This window comes from Salmo salar, chromosome ssa10 (genome assembly GCF_905237065.1).
Source record: "Salmo salar chromosome ssa10, Ssal_v3.1, whole genome shotgun sequence".
NCBI classification, from domain to species: Eukaryota; Metazoa; Chordata; class Actinopteri; order Salmoniformes; family Salmonidae; genus Salmo; species Salmo salar.
Genome location: NC_059451.1, coordinates 106,863,786 through 106,886,154, shown reverse-complemented (window position 1 = coordinate 106,886,154; position 22,369 = coordinate 106,863,786). Strand labels below are relative to the sequence as shown.

General features: G+C 46.6%; 1 protein-coding gene across 3 annotated transcripts in view; it reads right to left on the bottom strand.

Annotated features, from left to right (window-relative positions):
• Window positions 1-22,369, bottom strand: part of LOC106561369 (cat eye syndrome critical region protein 2) — a 52,103-nt gene that overhangs the window by 4,800 nt on the left and 24,934 nt on the right. Inside the window, exons 1-18 of one of the 3 annotated variants that reach the window (XM_045688339.1) lie at window positions 19,610-19,805; window positions 17,700-17,794; window positions 13,434-13,617; window positions 11,321-11,448; window positions 10,833-10,913; window positions 10,608-10,666; window positions 10,324-10,484; window positions 8,389-8,478; window positions 8,131-8,287; window positions 6,498-6,627; window positions 6,364-6,401; window positions 6,128-6,219; window positions 5,858-5,984; window positions 4,972-5,339; window positions 4,606-4,761; window positions 3,584-4,421; window positions 1,251-3,108; window positions 1,026-1,093 (exon numbers count right to left, since the gene is read on the bottom strand). In XM_045688339.1, the coding sequence (XP_045544295.1) occupies window positions 1,045-1,093; window positions 1,251-3,108; window positions 3,584-4,421; window positions 4,606-4,761; window positions 4,972-5,339; window positions 5,858-5,984; window positions 6,128-6,219; window positions 6,364-6,401; window positions 6,498-6,627; window positions 8,131-8,287; window positions 8,389-8,478; window positions 10,324-10,484; window positions 10,608-10,666; window positions 10,833-10,913; window positions 11,321-11,364 (4,248 nt within the window). In that variant the 5' untranslated portion in view covers window positions 11,365-11,448; window positions 13,434-13,617; window positions 17,700-17,794; window positions 19,610-19,805 and the 3' untranslated portion in view covers window positions 1,026-1,044. Of the gene's footprint in view, window positions 1-1,025; window positions 1,094-1,250; window positions 3,109-3,583; window positions 4,422-4,605; window positions 4,762-4,971; window positions 5,340-5,857; window positions 5,985-6,127; window positions 6,220-6,363; window positions 6,402-6,497; window positions 6,628-8,130; window positions 8,288-8,388; window positions 8,479-10,323; window positions 10,485-10,607; window positions 10,667-10,832; window positions 10,914-11,320; window positions 11,449-13,433; window positions 13,618-17,699; window positions 17,795-19,609; window positions 19,806-22,369 lie in introns of those variants that run through there. The other 2 variants (XM_014125244.2, XM_014125245.2) reach the window with 2 other exon arrangements.

Below are 22,369 nucleotides of genomic sequence, written 5' to 3'. Positions count from 1 at the left end.
CACTGCTGCTACTCGCTGTTAATTATCTATGCATAGTCACTTCACCCCTATCTACATGTACAAATTACCTCAACTAACCTGTACCTCCGCACACGGACTTGATACCGGTGCCCCCTGTATATGGCCTCGTTATTGTTATTCTTATTGTATTTACTTTTTATTTTAGTCTACTTGGTAAATATTTTCTTAACTCTTCTTGAACTGCACTGTTGGTTAAGGGCTTGTAAGTAAGCATTTCACGGTAAAGTCTATACTTGTTGTATTCGGCGCATGTGGCAAATAAAGTTTGTAAATGTAAATGATTTGATTTTGATATCGATTCACAAGTGATAATATATAATTCACAAGCGATAGGCTAATATTGTCACCCATCAGATTGTTCTTGAATTAATCTTGTCTTTACATATACTAAATAATGTGTGTGAAATTTGTTTTGATTTAAAATTTACCATTATCATGCACCTGTTTCAAAACAGGGGCAGGGGTTTATTTTCATGCTAGGTAGGCTATACTCTTGTTGTAAAGCGAAGCAATGTGCTTAATATTAGGAAAGTTGAGAAAATATAGTAGGCCTAGCCTATAAAAAGCTGATGGGATCCTCCTCTTCTTAATAGAGGCCAACAAAACTATTTTCTCACACAATTGCATAGCCTATAGAAATGTTGCACAGCATGAGCTCATGGGCTCATGAATTGTTTGATTTTCAATTACATTTACATTGCCGTCAGAGTGATTAGAGGGACAACAGAGTGCTGAGTACCAGGTAGTTAGCAAATGACCATCAGCAGCATCAGAGCTTGGAGAAGTCTAATTACCATGACTAAAAAGTTACGTGGAATTTAACTGCGGTCATGACTCGTGACAGCCGGTTTATCAGTAATATGGTCACCGTAACAGCCCTAACTGAAACATGACGTGATTTATTTAAATATTGATTGGTGAAATCTGTTATGAATGTATTGTCTTGTCAGCAGCTAATGGAGATCCATAATAAATACAAAATACACCCTTGAATAGTCACTTACCCTGCTTTCACAGAGTTGCTCAAACTCCCTGTTTACTGCTGGGACCACTGGGAGACATCATCTGCTGCCTACAAGATGCCATAAGATTAAACATCAATAACCTATTTTCAACCATATTTTTAGCAGGAGTCCAATTGAGATCAAGGTCTCTTATGCAAAGAAGCCATGCAAGGGAGCCCTGCAAAGGAATGAACAGTTAGAATCTTCAGCGTAGCTCTTTCTTACCCTGGGTGAAGGAAGTGTTCAGGACCCAGGCCTCTCTGCTGGACCGTCATGCCTTGGAAGTGGCCTTCAGTCTGGGGGTGTCTGTAAATGGCCATGCGGGTCTGTCCCGGGTGAAAGGGCAGGTGCTGGGGCCGCTGCAGTGCCTCCATGAGGTGGGGGTGGGGTCTCTGGGGAGTGTAGTGTCCACTAGGATAGCCAGACTGGCTAGGGTATGGAGGCCGAGACATTATGTGGGGGGGTGGAGCCCCGCCCTGCTGCATCCCAGGATGCACTGCTCGGGGGTCGTACAGAAAGTTGGCCACTTGAGGCAGGGGCTGGGAACTCCAGCGGCGTGCGGCAGCGTTGTGGCTGTCCAGGTCCAGAATCTCTTTAGGGCTCTCTGGCCGCTCTGAGCTCTCCTCCACCCGAGCATGCTGAGGCTTCATTGGGCTGCCAGCCTCCCTGCTCTCCTTCCCTGCAGAGCCTCCATGGAGGCCCTCAGGCAGGAGACTTGGGGACATCAGGCTGACCCCGGAGCCCTCAGAGCCCAGGGGGGAGCCCATGCTGCTGCCCTCCTTCAGGCACCCATTGACCTTGGCACTGGCTGCAGGTAGGTAGGTGTTGGAGGGCATGGGGTGGCGAGGCTGGTATTGCTGCTGCCTATGCCACTCCTCAGGTGGGTAGCCCCCCAGGCTGTTGGCCTGGGGCTGGGGGTATAGGTGTTGCTGCTGGTACTGGGGGTACATGTTGGTGTGGCCCTGGAGATGCTGCTGCTGGGCCATGTGGTATGGATAGGCAGCTCCTTGCTGGTGGTAGGTGGGGTAGCCGGCAGGGTTATGGTGGGGGTTCATGGTCTGGGGCATAGCTTGGTTTGGGTAAGGCTGCCGATTTGAAGGGGGCATGGGCCTGCCCATAGGTTGACCATAGTGTGGATGTGTTGGGCTGCCCATGGCCCCAGCAACCTGGCCCAGAGAGTGGGGAGGCATGGCTGGGATGTGACCAGGTGCTGGCCCCCTTGGCCCCAGACTGCCCTGGTTACCCAACTGTTGCACCTTGGGACTGAACGACTGTTGTTTATAGATGCTGTTGGGAGGTCCAGACTTCATCATGCTGGGGTTACCAGAGCTGCCTCCAGAATCCCTTCTGCTAGTGGGCTCGCTGGGCCTCTGGTCTCCATGATCGGCTGGGCTGGGCTGGGGAGGCAGCTGGGACACAGGGTGGCTGGGGGGCAGGGAGGTGAAAGGGGCTGGCTGTGGTGGACCAGGGCCGGGCTGGGCCCCCTTAGGGGCGCATTTTGGCATTCCATGCATGGGGCTTGGCTGTGGACCACGTTGAAGGGGATTCTGAGCCACATGTGGAGGTGTGTTCTGAGGGTTTTGGGATCCTTGCTGTGGGGCTTTCTGACTGATATGTTGAAGGATGTTTTGTTGCTGTGCATTCTGGATCATGTGTTGATGGGCGTTCTTAGGGTGAGGGGCATTCTCTGGGATTTGCTGAGTGGGGATCTGGGTTATATGCTGTGGAGCATTCTGGGAGTGCGGAGAGTTCTGGGAGTGAGGTGAATTGTGGGGGTGTGGAGGAGGAACAATGGAAGGGTTGTTCTGTTGAGTGGGAGTCTGGCAGACAGACTGTCCTCTTCTCTCCCCCTCCTGGTTGCCGGTTGTCTCTGAGCTCTGTGGGTGTCCCGGCCCAGACGCAGCCTGCTCCCCGGTCCCACTACCCCTCTCCTGTGATCTGCCCAAGTTTGGAGCCGAGGGGCTCTGCATGCCCCCAGTGGGGCGACTGGGAGGCTCTGTGGGACGAACCTGTTCAGACTGGACGGGGGTTATCCGCGTTCCTGTATGGTTGTTGTTGGTTGTTTTGTGATCTGATGTGGACTCTGTTAGGACAGAGAATATAGATGAAGGATGTTACAGTGAACACAAAGGATCCATTTGTAGAACATCTGAGTTTACGCCTCTACAGACGGAGAACATATCCTATTACTTTTCAAGGCACAGACTCAAAATTAACACCATCTTTGATTATATTTGTTTGAGAAATGTTTATGGTTTGTCCTTTTATATAAAACATCTTCTTGCTAGTGTAGCTGCAGTGTGATGACATGTCATCTCAGTTCCACCCTCAAAGCAAGCCGCGAGACTTCATTGAAGTGATGAATATTTAATTAGTCACTTACTGTGAAAAACGATTACTATCACATTGCAAAGAGATGAGGGGAGAGAGTTTGCTTATGAAATAGTCAGAACTTCAGACAAGTCTGAATATTATTTTTTTTGGAGGTAGACGAGGATCCAAGTTGATTTTCATAAAGCTTAGAGGGAGAGTTGTAAAGCAAAGAAGATCATTCCTACCTTTGGGCTGCATGTCTGCGTGATGGGCAGGCTGGCTATCTGGGCCATCGTCTCTGGCAGGACGCAGCAGCTGAATTTCAGGGGGAGGTGGGTGCTGCGAGGGCTGAGCTTGAGTTGGTGTGCTGCCAACTCCCTGTGGGGGCTGCTGCTGAAGGTTGCCCATGAGCTGGCGAGAGGAGCCAGCAGGGAGTCCGGTGGAGGAGGCAGACAGCTGCTGCAGGGCAATCATCTCTGGGCTCTCCAGCATGGAGGCCAGACGCTGCCGTGAGTCCTGATGAGGCATGGGAGGCCGCAGGGCCATGGGCCCCGGGGAGGTGCTGATGCCACAGGGCATCCTGTACTGGCTATTCGGGGGTGGGGGGTACCCTCCAGGGCCACCAGACTGCTCTGGCCAGGGTTTTGGGCCCATGGGACGTGGACCCCCATGGAAATAGGGGTGCTGCTGGTGGTTAGCCATATTCTGCTCCTGCATCCCAGGTCCACTGGGCCTCTGCTGGCCTTGGTGGTTCATCCCTGACCACATGCTAGGAGGCACGCCCATGCCTGGACGGAAGGCAGGGTAGTTGTGTTGTGGTGGGACGTCAGGCCCGGGGTAACGGTTCCCGCCGGGGTGCATGGGGTGGCCGTCGGTGCGCTGGCGGGACGGGTACATGTTGCCTTCGGGCGTGGGGGTGCAGAGGCCCCCAGACTGGAGGGCCACAGGGCGGGGACCCAGTGAGGGGCCGTGGGTGGGACCCATGTAGGGGTGCTGCTGCTGGTGGTGCTGGGGATGGAGAGGCCGGCCATCAGGCCCCACCTGGTATCTAGGGCCAATGTGGTGACCATCCCCCAGGTGTGACTGGAATACAAGGACGTCTATCAGTATGTCTGCATAGCAGCAAATATAACCAACCAACGGTGACAGCAGGAACACACAAAACATTGTTCAGTTTGAGCACACTGTGTGAGCAGAGCAGATAACAAGATAGTTCCTCATCAGATATGTGAAAACTCCATGGGATCATTTTCTTAGCTGATCTCACCTGCATGTTGTAATGTTGAGGCATGTGGTGAGCATTGGGGTCTCCAGGCCGGGGCATGTGTCCCTGTCCAGGGTGAGGGTAGGCGTAGCGGGGGTCCATGGCCATCCTCGGACCATACATGTGTGGACCGTGGGGACCAGGGGGGTGCTGGAGCTGCTGCAGAATGGATGACAGTTCAATATCTCATGTCTAAAATGTCATGCATTCATCTTTCCTCATCTAAAACTACTCTTAACTGTTTTTCTCTTTATTAACTCCACCTGAAGTACTAAAGTACTATCTCCTATGTGAAATATTATTTTGACATGCATGGCCTCCCTTTAAGCCTAAACAAGAACTACATATCAAATAAGCATTCCTAGTTACCTGCTGTGCTGGGTGGTATAGATTCCCAGGGTGGGGTTGTCCATGGGGCATGCTGTGAGGGTATGGGTGTCTGTTGGCCCAGTGGGTGGGAGGGGGAGGCTGGGCCACCTTGTTCCCCTCCTCCATGGCGGTGCTGCCCTTGCCCCCTGGATGTGTCCGTTTGCGCGAGGCATGCTCAGAGGCTCGGCCCAAGCGCTCTGGCCCCGCCTGTTTGGGGCCTTTGCTCCGCCTCTTCTCCTTGCGGTCTCTCTCACGGTCCTCACCACACACGTGGAACTCTTCGTCCGTGTCACCGTCCTCCGACGGCAAATGCTTGAGCAGGGCTCGGCTGAAACAGCGCTCCAGGGACTCCGCCATGATGCTGTACTCTGCCGAAAAACACAGACAGGCACACAGGGCTCATTCATCTGGCCAGTTAAACACAGACAGACAAATATCAGAGTATCATCTGAATGCCATCGCATAGACACACCCCAGCGTTGGCCGGCAGGCTGACCAGCCCAGAGGGCCGTAGTGTGGTTGACCCCTGGCCCCAGTGCCTCTCCCTGGGGAGAGCATTCAGACAGATGGATGATTCCAGACAGGGGGCTTAGCTAGGGGCTGGAATGTCTCTCTGGCAGGCAGGCAGGCAGGCAGGCAGGGCCTGGTGCACTGGAGCACAGCTCAATCACTCCCCATTCATCACTGTCAAATCTGTCAGGGCCAAAGCCACATTACAGCCTAGCTCTCCCCCAAAATTCTCTCCTCCTCCACTTAATAAAATGTATCCATTTCACATTCATAATTCAAGTCCAAAGTCAATCCCCAAAAACATTTTTCACGTACTAGAGGCATTTGAGGGACATCATGCATGAGGTTAAGCTCAAAATGAAGTGTGTGTATTTACCACTGTCTTCCCCATTGTACTCAATGCAATTCTCAAACATGAGCTTCACGTCGGACACAAACTCCTCCTTGGCGATGTACTCTCCTTCATTCAGCTTCCTCTCGATGGTGGACAGGTCCATCGGAGTCTGAGGAGAAATCAGGGCTAACATAAATTGCTACTTGTGGAATGGATGACATCAAATTAAAATGTGAAAAAACTCATAACCGAGGCATCTAACCTTCATTTGACAAAGTTTGGACCCGTCTTTCTCACTGTGAGTTCGCTCACCTGAATGATCTCATTATAGTTGGGGGCATAAGATTCATCCACAGGCTCCAAGAAGGGCCAGGAGTCTTTGTGGGCTTTCAGGGCCTCCAACACTGTGGAGAACAGTTGTAGTTAGAACAGAGGCGCCATCCTGGCTAACTGTCCAGAAGAATCTGCAGCAGGTCAATATGCTTTATACATACAGATATGATACAATGATGATTGCATAGATGACAGGGCATATTCTTTTACTTTACCTTTGTACAACGCCGTATAATCATCATCAATTTCATAGCTGCAACAAAAGATTGAACATTTTCAAAACAAATCCACACAGGTTACTCTCCATAAATGACCAGTACTCTAGTGTTGAGTAGTAGTGTGCTCTTACAACGCTTTCGTCCTGCGGGCGCGTTGGATGGGTGAGTGGGGCTCCAGGTGCAGCAGTTCGGGGGGCAGGTCCTTCCCCTGGGATATCAACCAGGCCTTCTCCTCACGCAGCTTCCGCCGCCGCGCTCGCTCTGGGGGACACAGCAGAACACGGGAACCACAATGAATTACACACAACAGCATGAAGAATAGTGCGCCAACGCTAGTGGTACTTCCTAGCCTCCTTACAGTTTCAAGGGCACTTGTTGCCCATCCGGCCATCTGCTGGTTCGCAGAGTCCATAAAAACCAGGCATAACATCACGAGAGACTGAAGGAGTTCAGAGAAGAGTGATTCATCAACCATCTTTTTGCAGGCATAGCTGATCAAAAGATGAGACAAAGCGATATGTGCTCCTCTATCTTTCAACATGAAAGGCCGCCCCCTGCTGTGCGGATTAAAAGATGGAGGGTTGAGGCTCCGATCCACCCGAGACCATGCAGCCCAGCCGGTCCTGCTGTTCATCTATAATACATTCATGAGGGTCGTTCAGCAGTTAATTAACCGTTGACAGATGACATCAGACGGAGGAAGAGACTCCTGTGATTCAAAGGGCTCAACATTCCCACTCTTAGCCCAATGCAGGATCTTAAATTTGATGACTTTTGCTACTCAGAATTTTCCTGCACCGCAAGAAATGCAGATGAGCTTCTTGATGTACATAAATTGACTGAAAAGCCACAGTAACACACTGTTACATGCGGACCACACCACTCGTGTGTGCATGTTGATTTTGTCCACTCACACCGGATGCGATCAGGACATGCAGGTAGAAATATCAAAATGAGAACCAACTATATTAATTTGGGGACAGGTCGAAAATAATTAAACATTTATGGCAATTTAGCTAGCTATCGTTGCTAGCTAATTTGTCTTGGGATATAAACATTGGGTTGTTATTTTACCGGAAATGCACAAGGTCCTCTACCCTGACAAGTAATCCACAGATAAAAGGGTACAACAAGTACGTATCTAGTAATCGCTCCTCCTGCAGGCTTCTGACTTTATATGGTGGTTGGCAACCAACTTTAAGGTGCATTATCACCATCAACTGGACTGGAGTGTGGACCTTTCAATCACCCACGTGGGTATATGCTCCTAAAAACCAATGAGATGAGAGGCAGGACTTGCAGCGTGTCAAGTGTCACAAATAGAACTAAGTTCTATTTTACCACAGGCTACACAGTTGCTCGTTTACACGGGTGCAATGATTGAATAACGTGCGTGTACATTTATTTTGCAACACCCGCGAACGCAAGCGTTGTGGTCAGCATGTTATATTAATTAACAGTAGTACACTTTTCTAATAGCTAATAACCTAAATTACTGACCAAGCAACATTATGGACTAAATGTTAAAATCCTGTTGCTGCAGGAATATTTTGCTGTGACAATATAGGTCAAATTAAGATCCTACCCCGGTATAATTCACAACCAGGGGCAGTGGATCAGGCAACGGTACCGGCAATAAAAATGCAGAGGTGTGCACGAGTTTGGCTGTCCTTTAGAATCCATCATGTCGTCTTTGATCCCAGAGTCTATTAGTGTAACACTCTGAGCCTCACCCTGTCTACCCCTCCCAGCTCCACTACTCACCCTCCACAGCTTTGACTCTCTCCTGCTCCTCTCTCTGACGCTCCTCCTGAAGCAGCATCTCCTCCTCTCGTTTCTGCTCGGCCAGCAGGGCCTGCCTGTCCATGTCCACATCCCTCTGTTTCTGCTGCTCCACGTCGGCTATGGCCTGCAGCGTGTCCTGGACACACAGGAAACTATCAGTCTACTGGGTCTCACAGGAGACAGGACACACTAAGAACACCAAGAACCATCTATACACAAACACACAGCTGGTCTCACCTCCTCCTCTTGGCTCATGCGTTTCTCAGAGAGCCGGTAAGAGCTGCGTACTGGGGTGGGGTTCAGCAGCCTCTGCTTCTGCTCATTCTCCTGGAGAGGCAAAATAATCAAGATTAAAACACAAATAAGTGGCTTCGTTATTCACACTTGAAATTATTATTATTTTTTTTAAATCACACGCAGTCGCATTGATCACATAACGCTGCCACGGGAGCCAAGCAGACCCTGGGGAATCCTCTGTGCTCTTCCAGCAGAGCTGTGAGGAGAGGAGGAGGGGTCACATGCCCTTGGGCGATTCAGTCTCTGTTCCTCCCCACCCCCTGACTACCCCACTTTAAACCCCACCCACTGCGCTACCCATCACCCAGGGGGTCTCTGACTAACCAAACAAATCAAACTCCTCCATGCTCCCTGTGACATTAACAATCAAACGTAACAATTACCACTAAAAGCCGGGGGAGCGGGGGTGGGCTGTTTCTCATGTGTGTGTGTGTGTTCATTTGCAAACAGATCGTAGCATTGCCACTTCATGAAAAAGCCTATATTGCAGCAATTAGTAAGTTACATGATATACTGTTTCACAAAATGTGTCCATGAGTATCAAAATTGGTCGCTGAATACAACCCGTTAACATTTATACACAGACTACAACATGGGAAAAAGAACTACAGAAGGAAGCTGCAGTCAGAGCGGAGCCCTCTGGGCCAGGGAGTATCTATATCCATGTCAGGCAATTGGCTTGGTGCTTCCTGTCAGAGCCCATCAGATGACCAGGACTGTGAACACCACCAGGGCTAGCCCCTTCCCCCTTTTAGAGTTCTGCCTGCCAGCAGCATGTGGACATGTTCGAGCAAGGCAGGTAGCTCCACTGGTGCTTATGGCCGCCGCCACCACAACTAGAGGGGCTGTAAAAGTGCTGAATGAGCTACAGCTCCCATCCCCCAGTCTTCTCTCTCTGCACCGCAGCACCAGCATGTCCTGGGGCTCCTCTGCATTACCCACAGCACTTAATCCCACACAGGAGATGGACTGCCTTTGGTGTCGCCACTTAAGTGGTCGACAATCCTGCAGCGCATAGGGCCGTCAATCAAGAGGCTCCATCCCACCTCAAGGTGAGCGCCTGCCTCCCGTCAGCGCCCCCACCAAATGGCTGTGACGGCCAGGGCTGTGGACGGGAACTGGAAGAATCCACGCCTGTGTGCACTCACACATGCTACACATATACAACCCAGACGCCTGCTCTGTACCACCAGAGCCTGCACCCGGTGGGAAGGGAATGTTCAGCAGCTTGAGAACTGTGAATATGTCCAGAAAGATACCAGCCAGGCATGCTGGCCATGAAGGACAGGTCACCATCGGTGATCATTAGAAAATGACCCCATGCCGACAGAATGGTCAAAGGGCTTTAGACCGTCACAGACGGGCAGGCTGTGTTGGGTTTCTATAGCAACAGGGCCAGTATGTGTTATCAGACAAGAGAACACTAGGAAATGGTGGGCTCGGGATAGCAGCCACCACCAACCAGAACGTGCTCGTCTCGCAACAGATATACTGTCTAACTACGTATACTCAAAGATAAATGAGTATGCAATGTCTTAAAAGGGCAGCGTTTGAACAGTTAAAACATGGCGTCAATCTTCCAAGGCGAGTCTCATTCCACAGAAGAAAAACTAGTGATAAATGAGCGTCCCCAGCCCCGACTGTCACGCCAGCAGCTGCACACAGGGCAACTGGTCCACAGAGACAGAGAGAGACAGACATGCTTTGGGCCCAAGGCTCTGTAGGGTTTAGAAGCTGGTGTTCTGGGCAAGCAGAGACCAGTCCGCCTCCACACCTGTAGGTACATCACACAGCCTCCCTCCCAGCCTCCACTTCCCAACGCCTACTGGAGTCAATGTCTGAATGAAGAGTGAGGAGAGAAGAGAGCTGTCTGACCTTGAGCTCGATCATGCTGCTGATCTCAGGGAGGAAGTTCTGGCTGATGATGCGGTAGAGGTGGCGGTCCTGGGGGGACGTTTTGTCCTTGATGCTCTCAGCCAGACTGGCCCACTGCTCCTCTGTGTCACACACCAGGGACCAGGCGCCACGCTCACGGTCTGGATGGACAGACACATCATGGTCAACATGAGTCCCAATCGTCAGCATCAATATACATCTCTAGTCAGAAGTAGAAGTCAATCTAAATAGACAATGTTTGATAGCTTTGTCTTTTTGCTCACCTGTGCCTGAGTGCAGACCTTCCAGTCCATTCTCCTTCTTCACTTCGCTCTCCACCTCACTGAAACAAAAGGACAGCCCGTTCAGTATTTACGATGCACTCCAAAGCATTGCATGAACAAGGACTGGGGAACAAAGCTGGTGAAAATATTTATTTCTCCGGAGACATTTTGTTTGAGAGCGGAGAGAATGTGAGACCACAAAGGAGAGACGCTGCTGCTGGTCACCTTAGCTGGATCTCCTCCACTTTCTTCTTTGGTGGTCTTCCTCTTTTCCTCTTCTCTGCTGGTTTGATCACAAGGGCTTCACTGTGGGGGGACAACACCATGAAAAACAAATATCTGCCCACACTTTAAATTACACAGGCCTTTCACCTGGGTAGCTGTTACCGGAGTGACACGTGTAATTAACCTCTAACAGGCTAGCAAGTACATGTAGTTATGGAGAATAACTAACTATGTTGGTGCCCACTTTGTCCTTCCTTAGAAAACATAATTTGCAGTACGAAGTGCTACTGTTTACATGGGTCATTGCATTACAAAAACCAGAGCACATATATAAATGCACACACAAAGTATCAGAGAATCCCAAAAATAATAAACATGGTTATATACACTAGCATTGCGTTCACGTACTGTAACCTCTATTGGTGAATTATGTGCAAGCAAAACCATCCAACGTCTACAACTGATGTCCTATGGCGCAACCCTCTTACCGGAGCTGCTCTGCTTTCCGCTTGACCGGCTCCTCTTTGTACATGCGGGTACCATAGAAGTACCAGTAGAGGGTACCGTTCCCATCTTGACCCAACGGCTCCACGCGCAGGCTGTCCGCATCCAAACCCTGGGATCAAACATTGCATGGATTAATAATGTACAGTACCAGTCAACAGTTTGGACACACCAAATCATTCAAGGGTTTTTCTTTATTTATATTTTTTAATAGGGAAGACATCAAAACTACGAAATAACACGTATGGAATCATGTAAGTAACCAACAACAACAAAAAGTCAAACGAATCTAAATATATTTTATATTTGAGTTTCTTCCAAGTAGCCACCCTTTGCCTTGATGACAGCTTTGCACACTCTTGGCATTCTCAACCAGCTTCATGAGGAATGCTTTCCACATATGCTGAGCACTTGTTGGCTGCTTTTCCTTCACTTTGCAGTCCAAATCCTCCCAAACCATCTTAACTGAGTTGAGGTCGGGTGATTGTGGAGGCCAGGTCATCTGATGCAGCACTCCATCACTCTCCTTCTTGGTCAAATCGCACTTACACAGCCTGGAGGTGTGTTTTGGGTCATTGTCCTGTTTAAAAACAAATGATAGTCCCAACTAAGCCCAAACCAGATGGGATGGTGTATCGCTGCAGAATGCTGTGGTAGTCATGCTGGTTAAGTGTGCCTTGAATTCTAAATAAATTCACTGGCAGTGTCACCAGCAAAGCACCCCCACACCATTACACCTCCTCCTCCATGCTTAACGGTGGGAACCACACATGCGGAGATCATGCATTCACATACTCTGCATCTCACAAAGACACGGCGGTTGGAACCAAAAATCTAAAATTTAGACTCATCAGACCAAAAGGCAGATTTCCACCGGTCTAATTGCTCGTGTTTCTTAGGACAAGCAAGTCTCTTCTTCTTATTGGTGTCCTTTAGTGGTTTCTTTTCAGCAATTCGACCATGAAGGCCTGATTCACACAGTCTCCTCTGAACAGGAGGCGGCAGGTAGCCTAGTGGTTAGAGCATTGGTCCAGTAACCAAAAGGTTGCAAGATCGAATCACCAAGCTGACAAGGTAAAACTTTGTCGTTCTGCCCCTGAACAAGGCAGTTCACCCACTGTTCCTAGGCCGTCATTGTAAATAAGTATTTGTTCTTGACTGATTAGTTAAATTAAAAAGGTTAAATAAAATAAAACTGGAAAAAAACAGTTGATGTTGAGATGTGTCTGTTATTTGAACTCTGTCAAGCATTTATCTGGGCTGCAGTTTCTGAGGCTGGTAACTAACGAACTTATCCTCTGCAGCAGAGGTAACTCTGGGTCTTCCTTTCCTGTGGTGGTCCTCATGAGAGCCAGTTTCATCATAGCGCTTGATGGTTTTTGCGACTGCACTTGAAAAAAACGTTCAAAGCTATTGAAATTTTCCACATCGACTGACCTTCATGTCTTAAAAGTAATGATGGACTGTCGTTTCTCTTTGTTTACTTGAGCTGATCTTGCCATAATATGGACTTGGTCTTTTACCAAATAGGGCTGTCTTCTGTGTACCACCCCTACCTTGTCACAACACAACTGATTGGCTCAAACGCATTAAGAGGGAAATAAATTAAACAAATTAACTTTTAACAAGGCACACCTGTTAATTGAAATGCATTCCAGGTGACTATCTCATGAAGTTGGTTGAGAGAATGCCAACAGTGTGCAAAGCTGTCATCAAGGCAAAGGGTGGCTACTTTGAAGAATCTGAAATATATTTTGATTTGTTTAACACTTTCGGTTACTACATGATTCCATATGTGTTACTTCATAGATTTGATATCTTCACTATTATTCTACAATGTAGAAAATAGTAAAAATAAAGAAAAACCCTGGAATGAGTAGGTGTGTCCAAACTTTTGACTGGTACTGTATATTTACATTTTAATTCACTTCATCAGGTTAGATAGCACTTCTTCAGCCAGTTACCATAAATGGTGTGACAATAATTCACCATCACTACAGCAAACAAAAAATGTGTTTATCCAGTAACTGTTTTCCCCATGCTAACTCTGAAACAGTCATAACAGGAGTTAAGGAGTTGTGTGCGCGCATGCAGTACCTTGAGCAGGTCGAAGACATCGGCAGCGTCCAGGCGGTAGTCACACAGCCTGTGCAGCAGTTCTACCTGCGTGCGTGGGGCCAGCTCCTCAAAGGGCCCCTGGCGCAGGGGGTTAGGCTTCCCCTCCTCCAACTCCCAGCGGTAGTTGATGATGTCGTCCAGGTAATCGCTGAATGCCTGGGGGCTGAAGGGGAGAGGAGTGATTAGTCCCATATGTTTTCCCACACCTAGTAAAGCGTCGCCATTAAATCTCTGAGACAATGACATCCTAGTATGACAATACAATAGTAAGGAGGGCTGGGTATTAACAAAACCATATTGAGATCTACTGCAATGAATTTGGTTGGAGCAAACTAGTCAAGGGTTCCTTTATAACATTGGATAATTTTGTTGTTTCTAACCCATTCATGTCACATATTCAATCTCTTCAACTAGAAGTCATTCATTCTCAAACGCCTACTGTTGTTATAGTGTCAAAAGGTCAAAACTTGGAACATGTGCTTTGTATTGATACCAATCTAGGCAATTAAAATGAATGCTGATTGAGCGATGGTTGGACAGAAATTACAACACAATAATCCCCCTAATATAAAGACCTTCGAAGAGACCATTGGGATCTGACAAAAGCAGCACCATTATTCACTCACTTCCAAATCCTTGTCCTTAAAGTTAAGAAAAGCAGGCTGTCCATTGTGATAGTCATGAAATAATTCAAGCTGCCATACCGTAGTAGTTTGAGGAAAAAGGAATGCAAAAAGAAAGCCATTTTGTTTGCATTTGAGTGGGTTTGTATTAGTGATGCAACGATATCGATATCCTATATTTTCCTTGCCAAAAACAACCCCATTTTAGCGGCCTTTTAAGCATTCTAGTACAGTTAAATAGTTAACACACACACGCGCGTGCACAGCGGTCTAAGGCACTGCATCTCAGTGCAAGAGGCATCACCACAGTCCCTGGTTCGAATCCAGGCTGTATCACATCCGGCCGTGATTGGGAGTTCCATAGGGCGGTGCACAATTGGCCCAGCGTCATCCGGGTTTGGCTGGGGTAGGCCGTCATTGTAAATACGATTTTGTTCTTAGTTGACGTGCCTAGTTAAATAAAAGGTTACACACACACACTGACCAAGAAGTTATTTTGTTGGCATTTACGTATGTCCCCATTACCAGTAAAACATAATCAAAACCTATTTCTATCACTTACTTACTGTGCTGTTTCGTTCATTTGTTCAGTCGTTCCATTCTCAACCAGGATTTCATCATACATATCAAGCAGTGAAGTTTCAGCTCTCTGTCCGTGGCCTCTCTTCTTCGGTGCGCACTGTCACTGTGTGTCACCGTTTCCATCTTGTCCAGCTGTGTATGTAACATTTCACAAAAACCCTGTTTCTTGTCTGCATCGAAGTAGCGGTCCTTGTACATAGCGTTGAGCATGGTGGCGACACAGTAAAGAGAGAATGCCACCGAATCGCTTGTTCACAGCCTGTGTGGGCAGTTTTGTTGCCGAGGCAAACTGTCAAGGGCAACTGTTTCATTCACCAATGTGGACCAGTAAAAACATCCACCTCGTCGGGAAAAGTGGCCATCTTTACTCCATAGAAACTAGTCAGCACTAACATCACATGAAGTCAGAATGGGCATGCGCACTCCACTGTTATGTGACAGAATCGGTGGCGTTAAAATGAGGAATTAGAATACTACACTAAACAAAAATATAAAAACGCAACATGTAAAGTGTTTGTCCCATGTTTCATGAGCTGGAAAAAAAGATCCCAGAAATGTTCCATACGCACATAAAGCTTCTCAAAGTTTGTGCACATTTGATTACATCCCTGTCAGTTTTGTTGAGCAGGCGTTTCAATGCCATGACAGAGGGTATCACATCTGCTGCAGGCGCAGTTGATGAGCTTATTTATCGAGACAGTTGTTTGAATGGAGCTAGCATGTTCATGTTTCCAAGTTTCAAACATGTTCGCAAATGCCATTGAAATGGCAACAGCGGTATGACAACCAGCATATTCATGAGCATGCAATACGACTTTCCTCAGTGCGAAATCCTCGACCCACTGTGCTGTCAGACTCAGCATGCTCATGGTGCTGATATCGCTGGTCCAAATGTCAGTCGTGAAGCTAATAGCAGTGACGCTATTACTGTTTAACTCCACTGGTGCAACATCTGAAAAAAAGTACCCCAAAAAAAATTACGTGTACCGGTGCTCAACCGGTCGGCGAAAGCCAACATCACCCATGATAGAGAACAGTTGATTGTCAAGGGCTATGAATACCATTATCTTGCCGTTAATGGATTTCGCCTTTGAGTTGTCCCGCTGAAATGATCTTACTCTTTCAAATGACTGCTCAACTTGTTGACTGCTCGATCCATACAGCAGACATTGTGGGCTAGGTTAGGAATGCTGTGTTGCACGTGTAGCGCAAAATTTTACGTAGCGTCATTACGTCATGTACCTACATTATATACAAAGATGTTCTCATCTGTGTTATATAGGTATAAACGTCAGTTTTGACATCGGTTTTGCACATCGCCGTTAAACTAGATAATCGGGCCGATACCGATGTTGGCATTTATAGCTAATATCGGCCGATTCCAATATGTTCACCGATATATCGGTGGATCCCTAGTTTGTATCATTGTTCTAAGTTGGATGCTGGTAAATAAAATGTTGGTTCTGGGTCAGATCTCTGAATAATCTGGAAGCCTTCAGATCCCGCTCAGTTGCATAGAAACAAGGAGTCAGGACAGGGGTGAGTGCCAACGCAACATGAGAAAATGAGAAAGAAAATAGCTTATCTTGAAAGAGCAGTGTGCACTTTCAGACAGCTGCAGCTCCCCCATCTCCCCCCCATCCTCTGCTAACACACCACCACCCCCCTCTCCAGCTCCGCCGGAGCGTTTAACGAGTGCGGATGAAAAGGGCAGCTCTGTGAAAGGCCAGAGCCAAGCAGCCACCCCCGAGATGCCAGTGGCTGTCCAGCCCAATAAGGCAAGCCTGGGTGCGGAAACTAGACCAGTCCTAACCTCTCTCCCCAGTCACAGGCAGATTGGTGCCTGGCCCGGTAGTGCTGATGGAGCAAGAACAGGGGGCTCACTTATCAACAGTGAGTAAATGTCTTACTAAATTCTGGTGTACGTTTAGATTCTAGGATGTGCATGCGCCACAAATTATTGGGATTGATCAAACTGTCACACACAGCAAGTTTTCATTGATAAATCAGAGCCATATTATATTTGTTCAGTAGTGAACAAGAGCTACAACCCCACCTGGAAAACACCCTCCACCTTTTATGGTAACAAAAACACCCTCATTTTCTGTATGATTTGGAAATGTTGGAACTGTGCCATGATAATTCCTAAAAGACAGTGCCATGGCAAAAACAAATCTGTACAGGTGTGGGCAGACTAGCACAGTGAACCCCCCCCCAAATGCATGCCACCTAGCGAGTGGCAGACACTGGCCACGCATTCTTACAAGACTGATTGTCCTTTCGAACTATTTAAAAGTAAATACTACAGCCCACACATCTATGCAAAAGACAAATTGTTTGTTAAATTTTTTGTTTCTCAATACATGATTGTGTTTCTATTAGCTTACCATTTCTACAATTTGAGCAAACACCTCAAAAACAATCCTATTTGCTTGCAATACAGTTGATCAACCTTCTAGAAGTTGTGTACAAACATGGCTTGAGAGTAGCGTGAAAATATGCACTCTCATCAAGCTCAAAATTTTAATACCAACCTTTGCAAAAAACTGGCACATGCTAAGGTTGAGTATTTTTTGTGTGCACACACCTTTGATCAATGAGGCCCCAGAAGAGGTGGTAGTAGTGGGTGGAGGCCCCTTTTGGACTAGAACATTCATTTTACTTTCCTGTGCTCTTCCCACTCCCTATCTCACACTTACTCATCAAATGAACTGCCCCCCACCAGGGAAAAATCTTCCTAAACCTAGCTTCCTTTGTGAGAACTCTCACTCAGTTGCAAAGGCTGATTTAAACACAAGCTGTTCACATTCTGATGTGCTCACTACTAACAGGGTTTGTGACTCAAACTTCCTGTGTTTCACTGTGTGCAGGCCCATACGGGCCCCTGGATGTTGTCACCAAGATGGGGAAGATAACAGACCAACGTTGCGTTACAAGAAAGGTAAATGCTGCTGTGTGCTAGTGAGCAAAAAAGGTAGACCTAGTCAATATTAAACTAATAAAAATTAAAGGATGTGGGAAGGCCGGGGGTACTACTTACGTGATGTCTGTGCGCTGGTAGCATCCTTGCAGCAGTGAGACGAGGAGGTCAGCCAGAAAGTCTATGTCCTGCTTCTGTAGCGCCTCTTCCAGCTCCTACCACACAGACACACACAGCAGGGAGAAGAGCTCAGCCAATGAGTTATATGGAGATCCTCTTTTTAAGGTACACAAAAATATTTGTTTTAAAGTCCGCATATTACATTTTATGGTTGGTATTAGTCACAGGTCGGCACGTAAAAAAAGAAAAGCTGTGTGATTCCAAAGTGATACGGATGACCTGGAGTAAAACGGTAGGTGGTGATGAGAATTTACGGTTTCCAAGACACAGTTTGACATTTTCAATGAAACAGGAGCTCTCGTAGCAAAACTTCGTTGAAGTGTGGATATTAGAACTTGTAAATTGTCAGAGCCATAGGGGACCAGAATCAGGCAGTATTTCACCTCGAGTCGAACGCGCTTGATCATGACAAACAACCATACTAGATAGGCTGTGTGTAGGGACCGGTGATTGAGTTGCAGTGGGGAGGGGGGACTAGCTCACATGTTCTCAGATGAGTCCTTTCTGCCAGCGGTTGGAGGCGAGGTTCAAGTTCAACCCTGACCCCTCTCCTGCCTGGCATTGTGTGGCCACCATTGAGGGTTTATGAAGCGGCAGTAACCGGGAGAGCAAACTCTAAAGGCCCTGAAAGAGCCAAGGAGAGACGGCAGCAGGAGCCTAAGGCCACCGCACAGATCGACCCCCCTCTCCTCCACTGATCAACCGGGCCACAGCGCACCACACAGTTACCCAGCATGCTTGCTCTCTCCCCGGGATACCCAAAGGCCCTCAGCTACAGAGCAGAGGCTGGGCAGAGACAAGGGAGGCTGAGGGCAAAAAACACTAATGCAAATTGCTCTATCAGCCAAGTGTCCATTTTACTTAACCTTTCTTCCCACTTTCCCAGGATACAAAGCGACCCATCAGCATTGGCTATTCCCCTTAAAAAGTAATCCGCCTGCAGCTGACTCCCTTCTGTCTCCATCGACAGAACTCACTTCTAAATTCCCTGCATAAAACACATCTCCCTCCACCAACAAACCTCCCCAAAGAAAAAGCATGGTGAAAGTCCAGAATTAACTGAAGGGTGAGGAGGCCCATTTCATTGTACAGCCACAGCCTGCAGATTGCTGCCTCTCTCTAAATAAAACCATCTGAGTGCCGGGGTCACTGGGGGGGTCAGCCTCCACACCTCCTGGCTGTGGAGAAGCAAGGAAGCTAGGAGTCAGCAGGATGAAAAACAAGGGGGAGGGAGAGAGAGAGTGGTTTAAAAACAAGATAATATGGATGTTTCTGCTTTGGGGTAAAAAAATACAAATAATCAAATAGCTACTCAGGACTGGTTGGTGGTGCAACAGAAGCATGCCAGAGCTAGCTGGGCTGATTCCTTATCTCCAAGTCCTATTATTAAAAAAGCAGAGTTCATTAAGCTGCTTGAGCACATTTCAATGACCAATTTAAAAACTTATTGATCATGCTTGAAAATTAGACAGATTCTAATGGATCTAAAGAATAATTCAATATGAAGACCTTGGGAGGAGGGAAGCTCACAACCCTGGGAGGGCCTGGAACTGGGGGGGGCAGAAACCACAATAACATACACTAAGGTCAAAAGTTTTACAACACCTACACATTAAGTTTCTCTTTATTTTTACTATTTTCTACATTGTAGAATAATAGTGAAGACATCAAAACTATGAAATAACACATATAGAATCATGTAGTAACCAAAAAGTGTTTTGAGCTGTCCTTGCCATAATATGGACTATCATAACCACCCCCCTCCCTCCCCCCCCCTTTGTCACAACAGAACTGATTGGCTCAAACGCATTGAGGAAAGAAATTCCATAAATTAACTTAACAAGGCACACCTGTTAATTGAAATGCATTCCAGGTGACTCCCTCATGAAGCTTTGGGCTCCCGATTGGTGCTGTGGTCTAAGGCACTGCATCTCAGTGCAAGAGGAGTCACTACAGTCCCTGGTTCGAATCCAGGCTGTATCACATCCGGCCGTGATTGGGAGTCCCATAGGTTGGTGCACAATTGGCGCAGCATCGTCCAGGTTTGGCCGTCATTGTAAATAAGAATTTGTTCTGAACTAACTTGCCTAGTTAAAACATTTTTAAATATGGTTGATAGAATGCCAAGAGTTTGAAGAATCTACAGTTGAAGTCAGAAGTTCACATACACCTTAGCCAATTACATTTAAACTCAGTTTTTCACAATTGCAATTCCTTTAAATCCTAGCAAAAATTCCGTCTTAGGTCAGTTAAGATCACCACTTTATTTTAAGAATGTGAAATGTCAGAATAATAGAGAGAATTATTTATTGCAGCTTTAATTTCTTTCATCACATTCCCAGTGGGTCAGAAGTTTACCTACACTCAATTAGTATTTGGTATCATTGACTTTAAATTGTTTAACTTGGGTCAAACATTTTGGGTAGCCTTCCACAAGCTTCCCACAATAAGTTGGGTGAATTTTGGCCCATTCCTCCTGACAGAGCTGGTGTAACTGAGTCAGGTTTGTAGGCATCCTTGCTCGCACACACATTTTCAGTTCTGCCCACAAATTTTCTATAGGATCGAGGTCAGGGCTTTGTGATGGCCACTCCAATATCTTGACTTTGCTGTTCTTAAGCCATTTTGCCACAACTTTGGAAGTATTGTCCATTTGGAAGACCAACTTGCGACGAAGCTTTAACTTCCTGACTGATGTCTTGAGATGTTGCTTCAATATATCCACATAATTTTCTTTCCTGATGATGCCATCTATTTTGTGATGTGCACCAGTCCTTCCTGCAGCAAAGCACCCCCACAACATGATGCTGAAACACCCGTGCTTCACGGTTGGGATGGTGTTCTTTGGCTTGCAAGCCTCCCCCCTTTTTCCTCCAAACATAACAATGGTCATTATGACCAAACAGTTCTATTTTTGTTTCATCAGACCAGAGGACATTTCTCCAAAAAGTACAATCTTTGTCCCCATGTGCAGTTGCAAACCGTAGTCTGGCTTTTTTATGACGGTTTTGGAGCAGTGGCTTCTTCCTTGCTGAGCGGCCTTTCAGGTTATGTCGATATAGGACTCGTTTTACTGTGGATATAGATACTTTTGTACCCGTTTCCTCTAGCACCTTCACAAGGTCCTTTGCTGTTGTTCTGGGATTGATTTGCACTTTTCGCACCAAAGTACGTTCATCTCTAGGAGACAGAACACGTCTCCTTCCTGAGCGGTATGACGGCTGCGTGGTCCCATGGTGTTTATAGTTGCGTACTATTGTTTGTACAGATGAACGTGGTACCTTCAGGCGTTTAGAAATTGCTCCCAAGGATGAACCAGACTTGTGGAGGTCTACATTTGATTTTCTGAGGTCTTGGCTGATTTCTTTTGATATTCCCATGATGTCAAGCAGAGAGGCACTGAGTCTGAAGGTAGGCCTTGAAATACATCCACAGGTACACCTCCAATTGACTCAAATGATGTCAACTAGCCTATCAGAAGCTTCTAATGCCATGACATAATTTTCTGGAATTTTCCAAGCTGTTTAAAAGGCACAGTCAACTTAGTGTATGTAAACTTCTGACCCACTGGAATAGTGATACAGTGAGTTAAGTGAAATTAATCTTTCTTTAAACGATTGTTGGAAAAATTGTGTCATGCACAAAGTAGATGTCCTAACCGACTTGCCAAAACTAGTTTGTTAACAAGACATTTGTGGAGTGGTTGAAAACGAGTTTTAATGACTCCAACCTAAGTGTATGTAAACTTCCAACTTCAACTGTATATTTTGATTTGTTTAACACTTTTTTGGTTACTACATGATTCCATGTGTTTTTTCATAGTTTTGATGTCTTCACTATTATTCTACAATTTAGAAAATAGTAAAAATAAAGAAAAGCCTTAATGAGTAGGTGTTCTAAAACGTTTGACCATTAGTGTAGTTCGCTACCAGTAATGCTGAGCGATTAGTGTTTCTTGAAGCCAACTCAAATTTTGGTTACATTATAAAAAAATAGAAGAAAAAAGGAAAAAATATCACCGTTGCCGATTTGGGTTTTGATAATTTTTTAAAACAAATGCAATTTGAGGCAAAAAGTTTAAATTCAATTGCCAAAACATTGAAAATATTCCATTGTCCACATTGGGTAGACATCAATACAAAAATAAGAGGACTATGAAATATGTCAGTTATGTAGTTTATATAACTGAGTTATTTGACGACTACCATTTTTCAGTCCTTAAAAAGTTATCTTCGCATCTCTGCTCCAGGCAGTAGCAGCCAGCCAGCCGTTATCTCTGTGCAGTCTTCAGTCATCCCATTTAGCTAGGCTAGCCTGCCTATGCTGCAGAGCTGTCTGACAATCATTTGACTAGTTCTTCAAAGTATATATGGCATACTTTCATGAACTGTCTATCCCACCCTCTCCTCGTTGTGTACATTCCGCTCTCATGCAGTATGTGTGTATCTAACCTAACGTAGCAGGCGTACGTTTTTTTATCCATCTCTGTTAGAGGCGGAAAGAACAGGTGCAATGGATTATGGTCATTGTAGAAACATGTTAATGAACTACGCTGAACTATACCGAAGAAAAAATATATAACCACCGCCATGTGCAATAAAGATTTTACT